We start from the raw sequence: 19,608 nt of genomic DNA, 5'->3' as shown, positions 1-19,608 counted from the left end.
CCTTTTGAAGAAGGCCTATGAGGCCTGGTGCCGGGCTCCAGCATCCACTTGGCCTGCCTGAAGCATGTGGCGGCCTAACGTGCATAACAGTTACTCATTTTTCTTACCGACTTATACTTTGACTAGGCTTGTCAGTGAAGGCTTCTCTCTGCTCCATACAGTGTCAGCTGAGGAGGCCGGACTGGGGGCCAGAGGAGCTGAGGCATCCAGGGAGTGGAGGCCTCACTCCCACGGCTGGCACACAGATGCTGGTAGTTGGCTGGGAGCTCATTTCTCCGTGTGGCCTGGTGACTGGGTTCTGAGCGCAAGTCTTTCTAGAGAAAGAGCCACTTTTTATGACCTAGTCGTGGAAGTAAAATAACATCACTTCCGTCATGTTCTTTTAGAGCAGTCAGTGTACCTTCCCAGGTTCAAGGATGGGGGTATAGATTCTGCTTCTTGCTGAAGAAGTAGCAAGTTCTTGGAAGAGCGTGTGGGTTGGGAAATACCATTGTGCCATTTGGGGGAAGGAAGATCTGCTATAGCTTCCTGTACTACTTTTATTTCTTTTCATGCTTTCCTTGAATTAAGTCAGGGGAAGTAGTTCTTAACCAGTTTTACTTCTTATTAATTTTGCAGTTTGAGCAACCAAGGACCTTTTCCCTCCATTTTTAATTTTTTTTTTTTTTAATTTTGTGTGCGTGTGAAACATTAACATGGTTCCAGAGGTCAAAGCTGTGCAAAGACCTACACTCAGAAAAGGGCCATCTCCCCCACCCGATTTCTTCCATTCCTCCATCCCTGACGTAAGCCAATCTCCTTAGTGTCTAGTTTATCCTTTCTGGCTTTATTGCCCCTTCTGTCTTAGTCAAATGGTAGCATATTATGGATACTATTTTGTACCTTACTTTTTTCACTTACCAGTACATTCTGGAAATCACTCCACATCAGTTCATAGATGTCTCTCCCTCCTCTTGTTTTTAAACAGCTGCAAAGTACTTACTCCATTGTAAAAATGTTTCACAGTATATAGACATTCTCTCTTTTATAGGGGCATAGAGGTTGTTTCCAGTATTTTGCAATGACAAACAGTGTTGCAGTGAATAGTTTGTGCATGTGTATTTTTGTGTTGTTGGGGGTGTATCTCTAAAATAAAATCTTAGAAGTAAGGTTGCCACATCAGAAAGTAAATGCACATGTATTTTTGTGAGCTGTTACCAAATCCCCTCCGTAAGCGTCGCACCAGTGTTTGTTCCCACCAGCGATGAATGCCTTTGCCCCCACAGTCTCGCCAAATATGGACCCTTTGGATGTGGCGATTACTGTTCATTCTTCCTGCCCAAGACTGGGCCACGTTATTTCTTAGGGTCCACTGCCTCTGACATAATGAGTCCGAGAGAAACTGAAAGGGCTCAGAGACAAAAAGGAACCCTTGACATTTTTTCAAGTTACACTGTCACGTCACCAGTGTCAGCCACCGGCCAGAGCTTACCCAGCGTAGCAGGTCCCCTCCTCTTTCGTAGAGGGAGCTTGGGACACAGCTCCAGGCCTTCGCTTCAACCTCTCCCCTTCCCCACTGTCCCCCTGCTGCTGCCCCTTATAGGCCATGGTCAGAGCATCTCTTACCCTGAAGGCTCCAAGTCTAGTGGCAGCTTCCACCCACTGGGCCTTCTTGCTCACGTCACCCAGTGCCAAACTAGGTCAGGAGGTGAATGGGGCCACTGGTGCTCAGGAGCCAAACTTGTGTTACAAACACCCAGGATGTAATTGGTAAATATAGACTAGGTTTGTATTAAACAGTGCTAAAACAACACAGTAATATTGTAATTATTCTTACAAAAATTAAAAACATATTCAGGGGATTCTGCATATTGAAACCACTTTGGAGCTCAAAACTTGAATTATAAAACCACTCTTTTCAAGGAAAGGCCTGGTTCTCCACCTGTTTAGTGGTTAGTGACCAGTTACCGAGCCCTGACCGGCCCTCGCGACTGCTTTGTCCCACAGCCACAGGCTGTGCAAGCCTCCGAAGTCTCCAAACCCCTGTGGTATTGGCGCCGTTTTCTCGCTACTCGGGCACCTCAACATCTAGAATAGTTGAGAGACCATGAGTCTGGCTGAGGAGGCCAGAGCTTTATTGTCTTGTCAAGGTAGTCTGCTTGGTTTGAGAAGGAAATTTAAATAGTAATTCAGAAAACAAGAAAATAAGGAAACTCTGTTTTTTATAATGTCTCCAGGTGGCATAGCATTACCCCTAGTGTGGTTAGCTCGGGAAGGGAGACCACAGGGCTGCCTGCAGATTTGCTCTTGGAGGTTGCTTGTTCTGTGTGCCCCAAAGTGGCCTGCCTGGGAGAGAGGACCATCGGTGGGACAGTGGTTTGCCTGTCCTCCAGGAGCAAGGCTCCGATACTCAGATTGTGTCACACATTTCCATGCTCATTATCCAGGGAAGATCCTAAATGTTGAGAGATACTGTAGGCCTCCCAGGTTTGGAGTGTCCTGTCTTCATTATTAGTAGTTGTACTAATTGTCTTGTCACCTATGAACTGGATTGTAAGATATTACTCCCTATTTGCTGTTATCAGATGAGAACCCTAGAAAGCAAATAGGAATCCAACAGAAACCAGGAAGTCTTAAATGGAGAGTGGTTTTCCAAAACTTCCCCTTTCTTTGCTCAACGACAGCTCTTCAAACATTTAAAAGTAAAATTGAAAAGTGCTCCTTACACACTGAGTAAAAAAAACCCCATGAAACCATATAGTTAATTTAAAAATAAATGTTAGGGGCACCTGGGTGGTTCAGTCAGTTAAGCATCTGACTTCGGCTCAGGTCATAGTCTCACAGTTCATGGGTTCAAGTCCTGCATCGGGCTCTGTGCTGACAGCTCAGAGCCTAGAGTCTGCTTCAGATTTTGTGTCTGCCTCTCTCTCTGCCCCTCCCCTTGCTCATGCTCAGTCTGTCACTCTCTCTCAAAAATAAACATTAAAAATTTTTTAAATACATAAATAAATGTTAGAAAGGATACAGAAAAGAGTGCCAAGACAGTTCAGGGAAGCAGGGAGAAGGAAAGAATAGTCTTTTCAACAAATGGTGCTGGAACAACTGGTATCCACGTGACAAAAGAATGAAGTTGGACCCCTACCTCACACCATGCACAAAAATTAACTCAGAAGAGCTCAAAACTATAAAACTCTTAGAAGAAAACATAAGCATAAATCTCTATGGCTTGGGTTAGGTAAAGCTTTTTTAGATAGGACACTAAAAGTACATGCAACCAAAGAAAAAATTGTAAAAAGATAAAGTAGGGCCGCCTGGGTGGCTCAGTCAATTGAGCATCCAACTCTTGATTTTGGCTCAGGTCATGATCCCAGGGTCATGGGATTGAGCCCCATCAAGCACTGAATGTGGATTCTGCTTAAGATTCTCTCTCTCCCCCTTTGCCCATCTCCCCAGCTCATGCTGCCTCTCTCTCTCAAAAAAAAAAAAAAAAGATAAATTATATTTCACCAAAATTAAAAACTTGTGCCGCAAACAATACTATCAAGAAAGTGAAAAGACAACACACAGAATGGGAGCAAGTATCTGCAAATCATATATCTGATATTCTAGGACCTAAAATAGTTAAAGGACACTTACCACTGAATAATGAAAAGGTGAATGACCCATGGGGCACCTGGGTGGTTCAGTTAGTCTGACTTTTGCTCAGGTCATGATCTCGTGGTTTGTGAGTTCAGGCCCCACAGTGGGCTCTGCACTGACAGTGCAGAGCCTGCTTGGGATTCTCTCTCTCCCCCTCTCTCACTGCTACCCCCCCCCACAAATAATAAATAAATAAACAAACACTTTTTTAAAAAAGTGAATCACCCAATTAAAAAATGGCCAAAGGATTTGAATAGCTATTTCTCCAAAGAAGATAAACAGATGGCCAGTGAGCCTAGAAAAGATACTCGGTCATTAGTCATCAGGGAAATGTGAATCAAAACCACAATGAGGGGGGCGCCTGGGTGGCGCAGTCGGTTAAGCGTCCGACTTCAGCCAGGTCACGATCTTGCGGTCCGTGAGTTCGAGCCCCGCGTCAGGCTCTGGGCTGATGGCTCGGAGCCTGGAGCCTGTTTCCGATTCTGTGTCTCCCTCTCTCTCTGCCCCTCCCCTGTTCATGCTCTGTCTCTCTCTGTCCCAAAAAAAATAAATAAACGTTGAAAAAAAATTTTTTTTAAAACAAAACCACAATGAGATACCACCTCACAACCACTAGGATGGCTAGAATGAAAAAAAGATAATAGCAAATATTAGTGAGGAAGTAGGGAAGGTAGAAGCATTGTATGTTGGTGGTGGGAAAGTGAAACGATGCAGCTGCTATGGGAAACACTTTGGTAGCTCCTCAAAGTGAACCTCTAGCTGTGCGACCCAGCAGTCCCGCCCCCAGGCATATGGCCCAGAGAAACGGAAACGTATGGCCGTACAAACACTTGTACACAAACGTTCATGGCTCCATTATTCACAGTAGTCAAGAGTGGAAACTTCTATCACTTGATGAATGGATAGAATGTGGTAAACGCATACAATAGAATGTTATTCTGCAATAGAAAAGAATAATGTACGGACATGTGCTATAGCACGGGTAAAGCTTGGAAACATGATGCCTCAGAAGAGAAGGTCAGTCACAAAAGAGCACATATTGTATGATTCCGCTCATGTGAAATGTCCAGAATAGGTGAATTCACGGAGATAAATTGATGGTTGGTTGCCTGGGGACGGTGGGGACGGTGGGGACGGTGGTGGGGGTGGAGTTGGGGGAGAATGGCTAGGGGCTGCTCAGGAACACGAGGTTTCTTTTGGGGGTCATTAAAATGTTCTAAAGTTGATGGTGGTGACAGCTCTGTGAATATGCTAAAAACCATAGATTTTACTCTTTAAATGGGTGCATTGTGTGTTATGTGAGCTGTATCTCCGTAAAGCTGTAAAAAAAAAAAAAAAGAAAAAGAAAAAGAAGATACAAAACCATGTTAGTTTGATCCAATTGTTTTTTAAAGTTCTGTGTCCTAAAGAGTTACATACATTCCACTAGATAGTGGAATTATGGGTGTTTTCTGTAATAAATACGTATTATTTTTATAATTGGGGAAACAGTTGACGGGCCTGGGGGAAGGGTCTTCCATTGTGCTTCCCCTGGACCCAGCAGTCCTTTGTGAAACCCTGATGGCGCCAAATCGTGTGTGACCAAACCTTAGGAGCAGAGGCACTGAGCTCTCCTTGGAACAAAAAAAAAGCAGGGTTGGCCTTGGCCTCCTGCCATTTGTTACAGGAAAGTTTACACTAAAAAATTAAGTAAATTTGTAATTTACTCTGGAGTTTAGCTTTTAATAAAAACTATGTCCCAGGGCGCCTGGGTGGCTCAGTCAGTTAAGCATCCAACTTCAGCTCATGATCTCGCGGTTTTTGAATTCAAGCCCCGCATCGGGCTCTGTGCTGACAGCTCAGAGCCTGGAGCCTGCTTCAGATTCTGTGTCTCCCTCTCTCTCTGCCCTTCCCCGGCTTGTACTCTGTCTGTCTCTGTGTGTGTCTCTCTCAAAAATAAATAAACATTAAAAAATAAAAAATAAACCATATCCCAAGAGCTTCCCAGACACTCATGATGGCCTCCTTCAGCTTCAGGCCGTCGGACTCTCCAGGCCTTTTTTTGGAAGTCATTTTGAGAAAGTTACCCTATCTGAACGTATGTATATAGTTGAAATGGTGAAATGAATATTCTCACATTCCTTCCTACAGGCAAATAGCAATGTTAGGAAACACACGCATATTTATTCTTTAAGCTCTTACATTTTTATGACATTCATCGGAAATGAGTTCTTTCTAGTAGCCTGGTGAAGCCAGATTTTGTTCATAAAGCTGCTTCGATGCATTGTCAGTGTTTTGCTGCTCTTGGATTTTTCTTTGTTCCCATGAGTTTGTGAAGAGAGAAGCCTGGAGAAGGAACTGTTGAAAAGAAAAAACAACCTGCTTGTCGGTTATTTCAGAAATTTGTTTCCACATCGTATGCGTTTGGCTTGGAACATAAATTGTGAAATAGCCTTTGTTTCTTGCTCTTTTGTGCTAAACCCGTTTGCTGTGAATAACTAGTGTTGTAAAGAAAGGTTAATAAAGGGTAGACTCCCCCACGTGAGAAGGGAAAGTAACCAATCCTCTTATGTTGCCTACAGATCTAAGCAAGACACGTGCTGCCCTGTGTGGGCACAACTTGGCAATGTCTAAATACCCGGGGAAGAGGACATTGTTCTTGGATGGGTGTTTACTCAGAAGCCTGTGTAGATAATCTGATGAGACTCAAAGACCGTAACCTCAGAGAAGCTGGACCATATCCCCTTGGGGGCTGGGCGCAGATGTTCAGGCAGAGAGAAAAGTGATTCCCAAAACCATGTCCCATCTGTGGCATGACTGAGTGCTCAGTGATCACAGACTTCTGCTCCTGCATCTAGAACCTGGTGCTAGAAATGTCTTGGTTAGGGGTGCCTGGCTGGCTCAGCCGGTAGAGCATGTGACTCTTGATCTCTGGGTTCAAGCTCCACGTCGGGTATAGAGATTACTTAAAATCTTAAAAAAAAAAAAAAAAAAGTCTTGGTTAATATCAAAAGATATTACAGCACTAGAAAGAACAGAGGTACTGTATATCCATTGAAGTGTTGGAATGACCAACATGTATTATTTTTTAAACAAGAGTTTAGTTGTTTTTATTTTGAGAGAGAGAGTGTGTGCGCAGGAGAGGGGCAGAGAGAGAGGGAGAGAAAGAGCCCGATGTCAGTGCAGAGCCCGATGCGAGGCTCAGTCCCACAAACCGTGGGATCATCACCTGAGACAAAGCCAAGAGTCAGACACTCAACCGACTGAGCCACCCTGGCGCCCCCAGAGTTAATTTTTTTTTTTTTAATGAGACTCGCCAACATTCCTAAGGGACACCCGTGAAAACACCCGAATTTAAAGGACTCCTAGAACACAAAATGTCCCCTGATAGTCTCCCTTTATGTGCGATAACATTAGATTAAAAACCACAAGCAAACTCCCAGACCCCCAAAGAGAGAGACGGCATCTGCTCTGACAAGACTAGTGGACAGGTGGGCGCCACTCAGTCCACTAGGCCCTGTACAAGCTCAGTGACCGGTTCCCCTGCCTCGGACCCTCAGAAGTCCAGGCTTCAGAAAAGTCCATGTAGGTACATGCCACAGGCCTTTGGGGTACTCACAAGTCATCAGATCTCCAAGCGTCAGGTCCACGAGCACCAGGCCACCTGGGTACAGTCCCCCTGGCCAAGGCACACAGCTGTGATGTGGGCAGTCACAGCTGCCCGCCACAGACAGCGCCGGCATGAGCACACACACACTAAAAGTGTGAAGAGGGTGAGGGCGTCTGACGTGCGTTATGGCCGCAGACAGCCCATAAGGTCAGAGCAGATGCATTTGTACAAACCGTAGAGGGAAGAGAAAGGGTGAACAACTCGCTGATTTCTGCGTTTCTAGTTTTTTTGGTCTTTGCTTTCCAAGGCAAATTGTTTCTGTAAGGCCGTAGTCTAATTAGAGACCTCAGCATAAGGAAATGTCTTGTCCCACCAGGTGCCAGTCACACCACCTTCCTCCCTCGGGACAGAGCAGGTGGAGATCAGGGAGAAGGAGGCTCTGAGTCAGGCTATGCTGATAAATGAGGGGCCTCAGGCAGGACACTGAATGGTTCCAAGTCCGTTTCCTCATCCCTAAAATAGAAGTAAGGGTTCCATGTTTCTGGGGCATCGTAGGGCATAAATGAGGGAGCCTGAGAAACAGTCTTATCACGGGGCCTGGCGCAGGGTCAGGGGGCAGCAACAGTGACCACGGTTGTGGTCAACAAGCATTACCTCCACTGCCAGGTGCCCTGCCACACCCTACCTGGCCCTCTCCAGGCCAGGGTCCGTCATCTGATGATTAGCCTTGGAAACCAGAAACTAACTCAAATTTGTCCTTCTCCCGCCTTACACGCTGGCCATGCTAGATGTTTAAGACAGGTTGTACCAAGTGGAGGTGAGACCCAGGGTATCTCACTGGGCTGACTTGGGGAGAAGAGCTGTAGGAATTACACAGAATTCTCGAAAGCGAGCTCTCTCTAATCCAGGGCTGTGGTTCTCAACCTCACCTGTTCAGGACATCAATGAGAGAGCTTCTGAAAATTCTGATACCCGTTTAAATGAGTATCTCTGGGTATAGGGCCCAGTGTAAGCACCCTCCCTGCCTCTCGCCCAAGAGGGCTGTGGGTTCACAAGAACCTGGCTGACTGTAGGAGTCCTGGGCATGGGACGTTTTCAGGCTGCTTTGTGAGGACCAGCCTCATGGTTATATGTCCAGGAAGCCTCAGCTGGAAGAGATAGGCAGACATTTAATCAGAGATGTCCTTAGTCAAAAGTGGGTACCAAGGTAATTTGGGAGGCAGGACAATCTGGTCGAACTGATTGTATGAAATATTAGCTGGTTCACAGGAAGACTGGTAGTAGAAGAAAACAGACAAAGAGGAGTTTTTATCTGTGACGGTGGCTTTTGTTTCTCCTTTTTTCTATTCACTGACATAATGTGAGACTTGTAATTTATAGGAAAGAAATACAACTCCCGTGGTCGCCCATCTCTATAGGAAGGGAACCTTCAGTGACTTTGTAAAAATAAGCACCTGTCTTGTTCTCCAGTTGCTTTCCAGCTAATTTCGGTTCCTTTTCTTTTGCCAGTTGCCAGAGGCTCCACCCTCGGAGGAGGAAGAACAGGAAGCCTGGGTGAATGCCTTGCTTGGAAGAATGTTTTGGGACTTCTTAGGAGAGAAATATTGGTCTGATCTGGTGTCTAAGAAAATCCAAATGAAACTCAGCAAAATAAAGGTACCGTTTTCCACACAAGAGGCTTCCAATTTTCATACTTCTTAATTTGGAAGTTTTGTATCATTATATCGTAAGTGAAAAATAATTTGGCTTGAAGCATATAACATATGAGAACAACAGCTGTGACCTCGGCCCTATGACTAACCATACCTGGGGACTTAATGAATGTTCCTGTTTACACTTTCCTTTTTGTTGCCCACATTGTTATCTATTTTAGGTGATAGTCCAGAATCTGGTGTGGGAAAATGTGAGCTTTTGTAGCTGGTTTGTCGTGTAGACCACTGCTATCCTTCAATTAGTAAGGAACTTAAATTGTATTCCTGGAGCCCACCTAGCCTCACCGTCTAGGGGCCGCGCCATCCTTGCTGAGAAAAGTGCCAGACTACAAACCTCTTTCCCAAGTCGCGCTGCCTCTCCAGGCCGGGAAAGTTAGCATGGAACTCTAAATGTGTCTGGGTTTGACCTTTACTTCTGGCCAGATGGTATTTTATTTTGGGCTCTCTCTTTGCTGAAAAAAACCAGTCCTGGTGCTGATCAAGGGCCCACTTGGAAGTAATTTTAAACTGCATAAATATTACTCACGATTGCCACTAAATGAGTAACTTGGTACCACCTCTGCCAACCCAGAGACCTTGTTTAGGTTACTTAGAAGTAAGTTTTTGACCAAGCGAAGACCCAGCCAAGGAAGAGTCACTTCGGTCCCCAAATCGTCACTGAGAAGTTGCACAGTCAGCAGCTTAAATCAGTGGATCTTTCTGGGTCATAGATACCTTTGAGACGCAGGAATGAATGGATTCTTTCCATAGAAAAATGCATAGTGATGCAGAATTTTGCCCATTACTTCAGAGAGTTCAAGGACTCCAGGTTAGGAAACGGTGAGCTAAGGTAAAATTGCATTAGAAGGAAAATGTGGGCATGGAGAAGCTTCGATGTGACGTTTCGTCTTTCCTTTGGGTGACAGACCAAGCCCTGGGTGACAGATCAAGCCCTGGCAGGCTGTGTGTGCCAGCCGGAGGCCAGTGTCCTCTCTTCCCTAACCCCTGATGAAGAGGAGAGGCTGCCTTCTGAGCTGGAAGAGTGGATTTCAAGGCAGAATTCGGAGCAGGGATTTGGGGGGGCTCAGTTGACACAGGTCAGCTGTTGTTTTTCAGGTAGATTGAGGGTTGAAACCGCTCTGCCAGCTGGGTCCAAGAGGAGGGCAGGAAGTGGCGGTAACCCTCCCGTGTTTGTAAACAGGCAGCCGCGCTGGAGCTCATTCAACCTCTTCCCTCTTTCTGGAGAATGGTGGAGAGCTTGAGCTCCTGGGTCAAGACACGCAAGCGGGGCCAATACTCCTCTTTTCCCAGACGCCCTTCCCCGAGCGTGAAGGCCGGGGTCCCTGGCATGGGAGGCAGAGAGCAGGGCACACCTCAGCTCCAGACAGGACACTGCTCTCCCTATTACACACATTTGCTTCTCTCGGGTGCTGGAAGTCCATGGAACCTCTGCCCTCCTGGCGGAGATCGGTGGGCTCTCTCATCCCAGAGGAAGTTGAGGGAAAGTCTGTCATTTTCATCTTCTCCCCCTGCTGGTCACGGGCTTTTTCAGTTTACAGACTTAAAGCTGCCTTTTGTGTTGTGAGGTCAGAAGCGCTAGAAGGTTAGAATGGAGAAAAGTGGCCTAGATTCAGTAGTACCAGCAGTTCAGAGGCAGGGGCTGTGCCCCCTCCATTGCCAGCCTCAGCACCTCCACCTTGACCTGAGCTGCTGCCCCTGCAGACCAGAGGACACCCTGGATGTGATGGAATAAACAGAAGTAGGATATTACTCAAATTCTGAACCTCCTACCACCCTTGCCAAGAGAGTCTTACTATCACCAGTATCCAGATATCCCGGGAAGGACTAAACCTGGTAGCCAGTGTTGGTTAACGGCCAGTACAAGAGCCCGCACAGCTGTCTGCTGTGACAAAGATCTCCCCTGTCTCCTGCTTTCCCCTGAAGGCCTGACATGTGGAGAACTCTTTGATGTCCTTGCCCTGCAGTCTCAGTTTGTCACCCTCCCATGTGAGAGTGACTCATGTTGTGAAAGAGCAGCCCTGTGTGTGTATCTGGTGCCCAGTGATGGTTTAAAGCAAGCTGACTTTCTGCCCCAACAAGCAAGCACATTCTTGGCCCCAGCCGGCCCCTCCCAACACCGCCATGGGGCCTCAGTCATCATGGGCCTCTTGTGCCCCGGGTCAGCAAATGTTATCGCAGACAACTTCCAGCGTTCCCCCCCCACCAACCTGAGAATGTTCCATACACCTGGATGTCCAGCTGGGTTTACCCAGGAGGGTAAAGAACCTGCAGTGGGTTCTTACCTCACGGTGGTGCCTCTGGGTGGGAAGAAGAGAGTTTCTGGTTGAAAAGAGCAGAAGGAGTGACTTTTCCTTGCCTTCCCCTACAGAGTAGGAAGGAGGCTGACCAGGCTAGGGCCTGGACCTGAGAGTTTTGATTCAGATCAGTTGTGATTTGGAGGGGGAGGGTGCTTAGAGATGTTCTAGAATCTTGGAGTTGGGCACTCTGGTGAATAAGTAGGAAGCCAGGTCCTGCTGAGTCCCTCCCCGTTCTGCTTACTGGTGATTAGAGCCCAGCTCAGCCCTACCGAGTCTTTCTCAGTCCCCACTCCCACAGCCCTTCCCTTGTCTTAGGTCTCTCCTCTGCCCTTGCGGGGAACTGCAGGGCACAGGATAGGAGGACTGGGACGTTGGACAGGAGTCTGGGAACTCAGACCCTCTCTGCATTCACTCCCCTTGGTCAGTGTTGGACTGCTGTTCCCACAGAAACCCAGCGTGCCCCTGACTCACTGGGTATTAGAGTGCTGATAATAGACAAAACAGTCTGGGGCAAGGGTGCAAGAATTTGGCTACATTCTTGGCCAAGTAGCATTCTGTAGGCTGATAGGGAGGCCAACTGCCACATAACATTGATGCCTTGGAAAAAGGTTTTCCAAATTCAGCAACCACCAATTAATTCACATGCACGTTTGAGTACTGTCTCTAGTCACATTTTGTCCATCACAGCCATCATAACCTCTCTAATTTCAGTATATTGCATGTCTTACACATGCAATTCGGGTGAAAGAAACATGGGTGGGTTAATTCTGTCATCTTGAGGCAAAGTAGGAATTTCTAAGCATATTAGTACTCAGATTATTTTCTTTAGAGCAAATTCCGACTGATGCTGTATTAGTTGGAGTCCCAGCAAGAAACAGCACACTCAAGGGGAGTAACCTGAGAGGAGAGTTGATTAAGGGGAAGATTTATAATGTGTGGGCCAGTGTAGGAAAACCAAAAGGGACAGAGCAGGACCCAGGGCTGGCAGCTCCCGGTAGGGGAGGGTTACCGCTCCCTGTAGGGGCAAAAGCAAGGAGCAATTACCAGGCCTTGGGCAGCATGGCTGTGTTGCCTGTCTGACAGGAGTGGTGGCCTTCAACAGAGGGAGGAGACAAATCCCTGACAATACTCTTCCCCATGTACCTCCCTTCTTCCCTGCCCATTGGTGTATCCCATGGGTCAAGCCCAGCCAGAAGCCAGAGGGCAGGATAGCCCATTGATGTGGTTTGCACAGACCAGTCTCTCGGGGTAGAGTGAGGAACTCGAATCCAGGGTAGGCAAAAGGAAAATGTCAAGCACTGGTTCAAGGGATGTGATTTTTTTTTTTCCCAAGGATTTTAATAAATACCATGAATTTGCCTATCAGAAACGTTGGAGCAATTAGTAGTCTAAGAGAGGTCCACTTTCCCACACTGTAGCCAACTCTAGTGACCTGATCAACATGGCTGACGCCCTCTCCTCAGTCAGGTCTCTAGCCAGACAGCACTCTTCACAGAAGCCTTCGCTGACTTCCTTGGCCAAAATAGCCACCTCCCACCCACACCCCAGCTCCCTCTATCCCACTACTTGCCTTACTTTCTCTGTAACACTAATCACTCTCTCAGGTTATTTATTTGTCTACTTCTTTGTCCGTTTCCACCTCTCCAACATAAACCCCACGAGAGCAAGGACCTCGCCTGACTCGTCCACAGGTCTCTCTGTAGGATGATGCCTAGTATGTGGTACGTGCTCCATAAATTTTGGTTAGATGAATGTGTCCCCAAAACCTTGACCGTCATTCCTTCTGAGAGTATGTTGAATTCTAACATTGACCGGGTAACTAATGTCTCATTCATTGTTTACTTCTTTCCTCCAGCTCCCCTACTTTATGAATGAACTAACTCTGACGGAACTTGACATGGGGGTGGCTGTGCCAAAAATCCTTCAGGCCTTCAAGCCTTATGTTGATCACCAAGGTAACTCTTAATTGCCTCTAGCAGAGAATTGCCCATTTGTACGGGTGTTAAAATGTCTTAAAATGTCTCCATCACAGCAGATTGAATACCAAAGCTTTGTGTATAGAGGGGGTTTGGGGCCTTTTTAAGCATCTGTCTCATGTCAATTGTCTTTTGTTCTTAACAGTCACAGCTTTCAGCCGATAGGGAATAGATCCTAATTCTTCTAGTCTCTCAGATCCTTGAAGGTCCTCACCCAGCCCAAACATGCCCATGTACCAGTTGGTGGGGCCTGGGCATTTGTGTGATTTAGAAAATAGCCCCTGCCCTGGATGGCTGCAGCCCTTGCGAGGGCTTTCAGCCCTGCTCGTCCCCAACGTGCCCCGGCCCCAGCCTTCATCCCTTACCAAGTGCTGCCATTCTTCATATGCATTCGCACCTTTGCGTTGCCCCAGCTTCTAGGTTGCAGATTCTTTGACCTTCATGTTTCGCATCTTGATGTTCCTTCCCACGCCTAGTAGGCACTCAGTAGGTATTTGAAAAAATGAAGGCGTGTTGTCAGCAATATTTTGAGAGTATCTCTCTCTGCTGGGGGAGGGTGCTCAGATTTGATTTTTAAGACATGCTCCTGACACCTTATTTACACCTACTCTTGTGAGTTGGGGCAGAAAGAATTGATTAGGATGTATAGAGTTTAAATAAAATATGATGTAAAAGGGGCACCTGGGTGGCTTAGTCATTTGAGCGTCTGCCTCTTGATCTCGGCTTGGGCCTTGATCTCACGGTTGTGGATTTGGGCCCCATGTTGGGCTCTGCACTGGGTGTGGAGCCTACTTAAAAAAAAAAAAATGGACATAAAGACTTGTGTGTATTTTGTGTCATGTGATTTTAAAAGAACCATGATGGAGGAGTGCCTGGGTGGCTCAGTTGGTTGAGCATCAGACTTGACTTCAGCTCAAGTCATGATCTCACGGCTCATGAGTTCAAGCCCCGCATCCAGCTCTGTGCTGACAGCTTAGAGCCTGGAGCCTGCTTCACATTCTGTGTTTCCCTCACTCTCTGCCCCTCCCCGACTTGCACTCTATCTTTCTTACTCAAAAATAAATAAACATTAAAAAAAATAAAAGTTTAAAAAATTTAAAAAAAATAAAAGAACCGTGATGGAAAATTTAGTACACAGGAATGGGGGGAAATCAGAGGCGCAAGCCAGGTAGGCGAGAATAGTCCATGAACAGGCTGGGAAAATCTCTCCATCGTGGAAGTGTTCGATTTCTTTTCTGTAGTATTCCTTTCCAGATGCACCTCTTTCCACCTAAACCAGATTGACATTATTCCTCAAAGGCACAGGAACAAGGTGGGGAGAAAATAATTACAACTTTCCGAGGGTGATATCTGTTTTGAAGTAAATGTTTGGTAAATTTATAGCATCTATTTTTGTCTCTCTATAGCTGTATCAGATGGCTCTTGAATAGTTTATTTAATGAAATCATTTTCAGTGTTGTATACATTTGATGTGAATACAAAGAGATTTTTTTTCTAGTCCTATAATTATTGCAGCTCTGATGATCTCTTTAGCAATATTACAGCCTACAGTGAGCCCATATTTCCATGTTTTTAGTATTACATGGATTTCAGAGATAGACCAGAGTGTTATTTACAAGTCCAAAAGTCCACCTAATACCTGCATGTTAAGATCACCTGTAACCCCTTGATCGTGTCTACACTTTGGTAAATCTGAGTGTTCCTGGGTTTGGTTAATTTATGGTTCACAAAGGGTAACTCTAGAAAAGATAATTTGCAGACAACGGTTTAGCTAGAGTTCTTTTAACTACATGTGAAAATTTTAAAGGTACATTATTTATATGTTGAGCACCTAGCTAGGATCTCCACCTCATCGGTGTATGAGGGCTGCCTGCCTGTCTTCCTCTGGCTCTGGTGGGCTCTGGGCTCCCCTTTGCTCTTGGCTTTGTGAGGAATTGACTAGTAACAGGCTGGTAAATGATCAGCTAACATACACCTCAGGCTTAAAGAAAGTAAATAATACGTGTACGTGCTGTATTTCCTAATGTGTTAGCAGTCTGTTATCTCTGTCCTTTGTTGAATTAATAGAAATTTCCAGCAAGAAAGAAGCAGGGCCACAGCTGGGCTTTGCTGTATCTAAGGAGTGTCCCCGTAGCTTTGAACTCTGCTGCTTCCCAGGGCAGCTTGGTCAGGCTTTGAGTGAAATTCACCAAATGCCTAAGCCTCTTTCCTCTTCCTCTGGAGCAAGACATTTCACTACCCAGATCAAAGCTTTGCCAGTTTTTAATCCATTCGAGGCTCACTTAACTCCTTTCAGGGCAAGCTTTAGACATCTGCCTGCTTATGTAATAAGGAAGGAAATGTTATGAAAGAAAGGAATGATAAAAGACATAAAGCCTGTGGGTTTTAAAAGTTTGATCAAATTAGGTTTTCCCAAGTCTGCAAAGGATGCTTGTGATGGTACAACAGACATAAACGTAAAGGAAATGTGCTGTTTTGGATTCCATTGCTCTAAGGGAAACTTTACCTTGAAGGAAATGAAAATCAAGAGTGACTGGCTAAAATGGACTCTGGAAAGCAGAGCTCACCTTCCGGGGAAATACAAGCCCAATGAAGAAGGCTTCCACAGCCCTAAAGATGGGGCACCTTCTGGGGGAATCCCCCACACACCCTTTTTTTCCCCTTTTTTGTTTCCTAACTTACCTGTGGGAGACAATGGCTGGGGGGTGGGGGTGCAGATACTCGGGCCAAGGCTGACTGGATCACTCTGTCCTCGGGATGAGCGATGAACGGTGGTTCTGAGCACAGCTCTGGGGCCGGGCTTTGGGATTCACAGCTCCTTGTCCTTGAGCAGTTTCCGTAAACCTCGCTAACCCCTCTCTGAAGTGGGGAGACTGTGACTTGATGGGCTAGGCTGGTCTAGCACTCAGTGAGTTAGTGCATGGAAGCCACCTGGAAGGCGTGATGCCAAGGGAGCGCGGTAAGTGCAGGCTATTATTTTTACCATTGATAGTGGTGCCTTCGCTGCTGCTGCTCTGGGAGAGTTTAGAGTGTAGGTGGCTATGGTGCCCAGTTGACCCATTTTACAGGAATAAACGGAAAGAAAAAGGCCATCCTCTGCTGTCGTGGCCTTGCCACTAAAAGGAGCAACGTCTGTAGTTCCTCCAAATGAAATCACATGTCGGCCACCGTCAGCCTGTCTGAGTCCCAGGACACACAGCCAGTTGAATGACCACCTTCCCCAGGGGTGTCTTCGCTCCCCATCATTGCAGGTGGCTGGAAGAGGGGAAGACTTGTCCCTTGGAAACTGGCTGTGCACCTGCTGCTTCATCTCTGACCCCTGCACACTCCACACGCACCTCTGACTGAGGGCCACGCGTGGGTCTCCTTTCTTCCTTCAGGCCGCATGCCAGTCAGATGCCCTGGAGGGTCAGAGCAGCGCCTGCAGGCATGTCAGTCAATGTCAGGATGAACCGAGGATGTGGGCTCTGACCCCCTCAGGCTCACAAATTCATTTGGTCTTCAGGACTTTGGCTGCATGTATTTAAACCTACAAATAGGCACTGAGCGTCCACCACAGACAGAGTGCCATCTATTTCAAGATTCCCAAATAATAGCCCAAGCTTTGACAGAAGGTGTTGGATTCTGTGGCAAGAGTACCGTGTCCCACAGGAACAGAAACCTTGTCTGTTTTCAGAAATGCCTTTGGTCATGACCGGTGGTATCTGCCATCTACGACTTGCCTTCCGGACCTTGACCTTTAGTGCCTGGTGCCTTTATCAGGTGCTGGGACCGAAGTTACTTTGCCACTGAGTATTGCAGAAAACTGGAACCAGAGCTGGTCTGTGACCTGCCCATTCCTTCCACTACGCCCTTGTTAAGAACCTAGAGGAGAGGGGCGCCTGGGTGGCTCAGTCGGTTGGGCGGCCGACTTCGGCTCAGGTCATGATCTCGCGGTCCGTGAGTTCGAGCCCCGCGTCAGGCTCTGTGCTGACAGCTCAGAGCCTGGAGCCTGTTTCAGATTCTGTGTCTCCCTCTCTCTGCCCCTCCCCTGTTCATGCTCTGTCTCTCCCTGTCTCAAAAACAAATAAAACGTTAAAAAAAAAAAAAAAAAAAAAGAACCAAGAGGAGAGGGGCGCCTGGGTGGCTCAGTTGGTTAAGCGTCCAACTCGATTTCAGCTCAGGTCGTGTTCTCACGATTTGTGAGTTCAAGCCCCTGTTCGACTGACAGTGCAGAACCTGCTTGGAATTCTCCCTCCCCCCCCCCCCCGCCCCCTACCTCTCTCTCTGCCACTTCCCCGCACACACTCGTGCACACTCTCACTCTCTCAAAATAAATTAAGAAGAAGAAGAAGAAGATACAGGAAAACAGCAGCCCAGAGTTGAGCACAGTGACAGGGCCAGACTATGGGGCTCAGCACTGACAGGAATGGGCCCACACTTTCTGACCGGATCATGCTGCAGAAAGAAAAATTACTTTTTTGTGGAAAGGGAGAAAAATACCATTTTGTGGAATTTGGTTGGGATGGAAGAGAGGAGACTGATTCGATCAATCTTGAGAGGCGGAGCAGTTTCCGAGAACAATTACAGGTAGACAGAGCGGCATCAGTCCTAAAAGATACACCCAGATACAAGGAATGCTGGTTTTCTGTGGTATTTGAGTGAGCAGTATGGCATCAGGAACAAGACAGTCCCTGGTGTGCTTTTCTCAGAACCTGTAACTCCAACGTCTGTTCTTAGTAATATATTATTAAATGTTCCATTTTAAGAAGTTTGTTCTTTGGATGCCAAATGTTGATTCTCAAAGTGGAAACCAACCAGTAACAGTTAAAATCAGCAGGAAACAGAGGAGCAGATGACACAAGGGCCAAGTTCAGGTGAGCGCAGCTTTCGGTTCTTCTAACCCCGCCGAAGGAACGGGTGCCCTGTTGAACCTACTCCAGTGAGACTGATGCCTTTTAGTTACTTTAACAGTGGCGAAACCATGAGCTGCCGAGAGAAATTACTAGATTTATGTGGCCCCAGTGAGACTGTCCCTGTGTCCATGGCGTCTGTCAAATAGAATACCAGGAGGAGGCCAAAGGACCCGTATTCTAGTTGTCTCTGGTGACACTCACTAAGGCGTGCTTGTCTCCCAGGACGACACCGGCCAGTCTGCACCAGGTGGCCTTAGGCCGTCTTTATCCGTCTTCAGGCATAAGGTGCCTGAGGGCAGGGATTCATCTCAGTGGCTTCAGCTCTGACATCTTGCACTGAGAACTCAAGGAACATTTTCGGTGGAGCAGGCTGTGACCTTTGCCGCAGTCTCCTTCTGAGCAGTGGCAATGGTGACTGATCCTTCCCTCATGAAGCTGGAGAGTGGAAAAACAGCCATCGGAACTCCTCACAGGTGCTGGCATGAAAACCGACTGAAGTCATCATTGTCCGTTTTGTTCCCCCTGTTGCCACATCACGTGCCAATGGTACAGGGACTTGTTAGTCATCAGCTACTACTCTTCACATGAGGACCGCTTACGTGGGGGAGATCTGTTACAGACTGAATGTGTCCCCTGTCCTGTCCCCCCTCCAAATTCAAACGTTGAAGCCCTAACCTGCAATGTACTGATATTTGGAGGTGGCGCTTTGGGGAGGTGACCAGGTTTAGATGAGGTCCTGAGGGGGAAGGGTCCTCATGATGGCATCGGTGCCCTTATGAGAAGAGACCAGCCAACTAGCTTGCTGTCTCTGTCTGCCGTGTGAAGACATAGTGAGAAGGTGGCCTTCTGCGAGCCAGGAAGAGAGCTCTCACTGGGAACTCACTAGGAACTGAATTGGCCAGCACCTTGATCTTGGACTTCCAGCCTCCAGGACGGTGAGAAATACATATCTGTCGTTAAGCCAACCCAGTTTATGGCCGTTTGTTATAGCGGCCCAAGCAGGCTAATAGGAGACCCTTTGTTTTCATGGCCTTTCTGGAGAACCTCTCTGTACACTGATTGCCATACTCCTGTTTAAAGGCTTCAAAATTGTCCGGCTCAACGTTTCGTTTTTGTCCTCAAGTGCTAAGAGCAGGCGGTTATAGAGAGCAGCATTTTATTTTATTTTATCTTATTATTTTTTTCAATATATGAAATTTATTGTCAGATTGGTTTCCATACAACACCCAGTGCTCATCCCAACAGGTGCCCTCCTCAATGCCCATCACCCACCCTCCCCTCCCACCCCCCATCAACCCTCAGTTTGTTCTCAGTTTTTAAGAGTCTCTTATGCTTTGGTAGCGAGGAGCATTTTAAATGGAATGCCTCGCGAAAGGGTCTTAACGTTTGTCCAGAGCACAAAAGAAAGAGCTCTCTGCACCTGCATTCATCCGGGCTAGTCGTGTTCAGCTTGGTGAGCATTGAGACCCCGGTCACGGAGCAGGGCGTGTTCCCATCCTTACATTGTTGACGCAGATTGTC

The 19,608-nt window shown here is 46.9% G+C and overlaps 1 protein-coding gene and 1 long non-coding RNA gene across 9 annotated transcripts in view; one reads left to right on the top strand and one right to left on the bottom strand.

Moving 5' to 3' along the window:
• Positions 1 to 19,608, top strand: part of TEX2 (testis expressed 2) — a 108,027-nt gene that overhangs the window by 70,820 nt on the left and 17,599 nt on the right. For all 8 annotated transcript variants that reach the window (XM_045489476.1, XM_045489469.1, XM_045489472.1 and 5 more), the window contains 2 exons: positions 8,717 to 8,863; positions 13,072 to 13,171. In XM_045489476.1, coding sequence (XP_045345432.1) covers positions 8,717 to 8,863; positions 13,072 to 13,171 — 247 coding nt within the window. The remainder of the gene's footprint in view (positions 1 to 8,716; positions 8,864 to 13,071; positions 13,172 to 19,608) is intronic.
• LOC123603941 lies at positions 5,746 to 11,321 on the bottom strand. Its single transcript, XR_006715119.1, has 3 exons — positions 11,202 to 11,321; positions 10,272 to 10,494; positions 5,746 to 5,955 (listed from the first exon to the last, which is right to left on the bottom strand). It is a non-coding gene; the product is annotated as an uncharacterized LOC123603941 (long non-coding RNA).

Source organism: Leopardus geoffroyi, chromosome E1, assembly GCF_018350155.1.
Source record: "Leopardus geoffroyi isolate Oge1 chromosome E1, O.geoffroyi_Oge1_pat1.0, whole genome shotgun sequence".
NCBI lineage: Eukaryota > Metazoa > Chordata > Mammalia > Carnivora > Felidae > Leopardus > Leopardus geoffroyi.
This window is presented reverse-complemented; position numbering and strand designations above follow the sequence as displayed.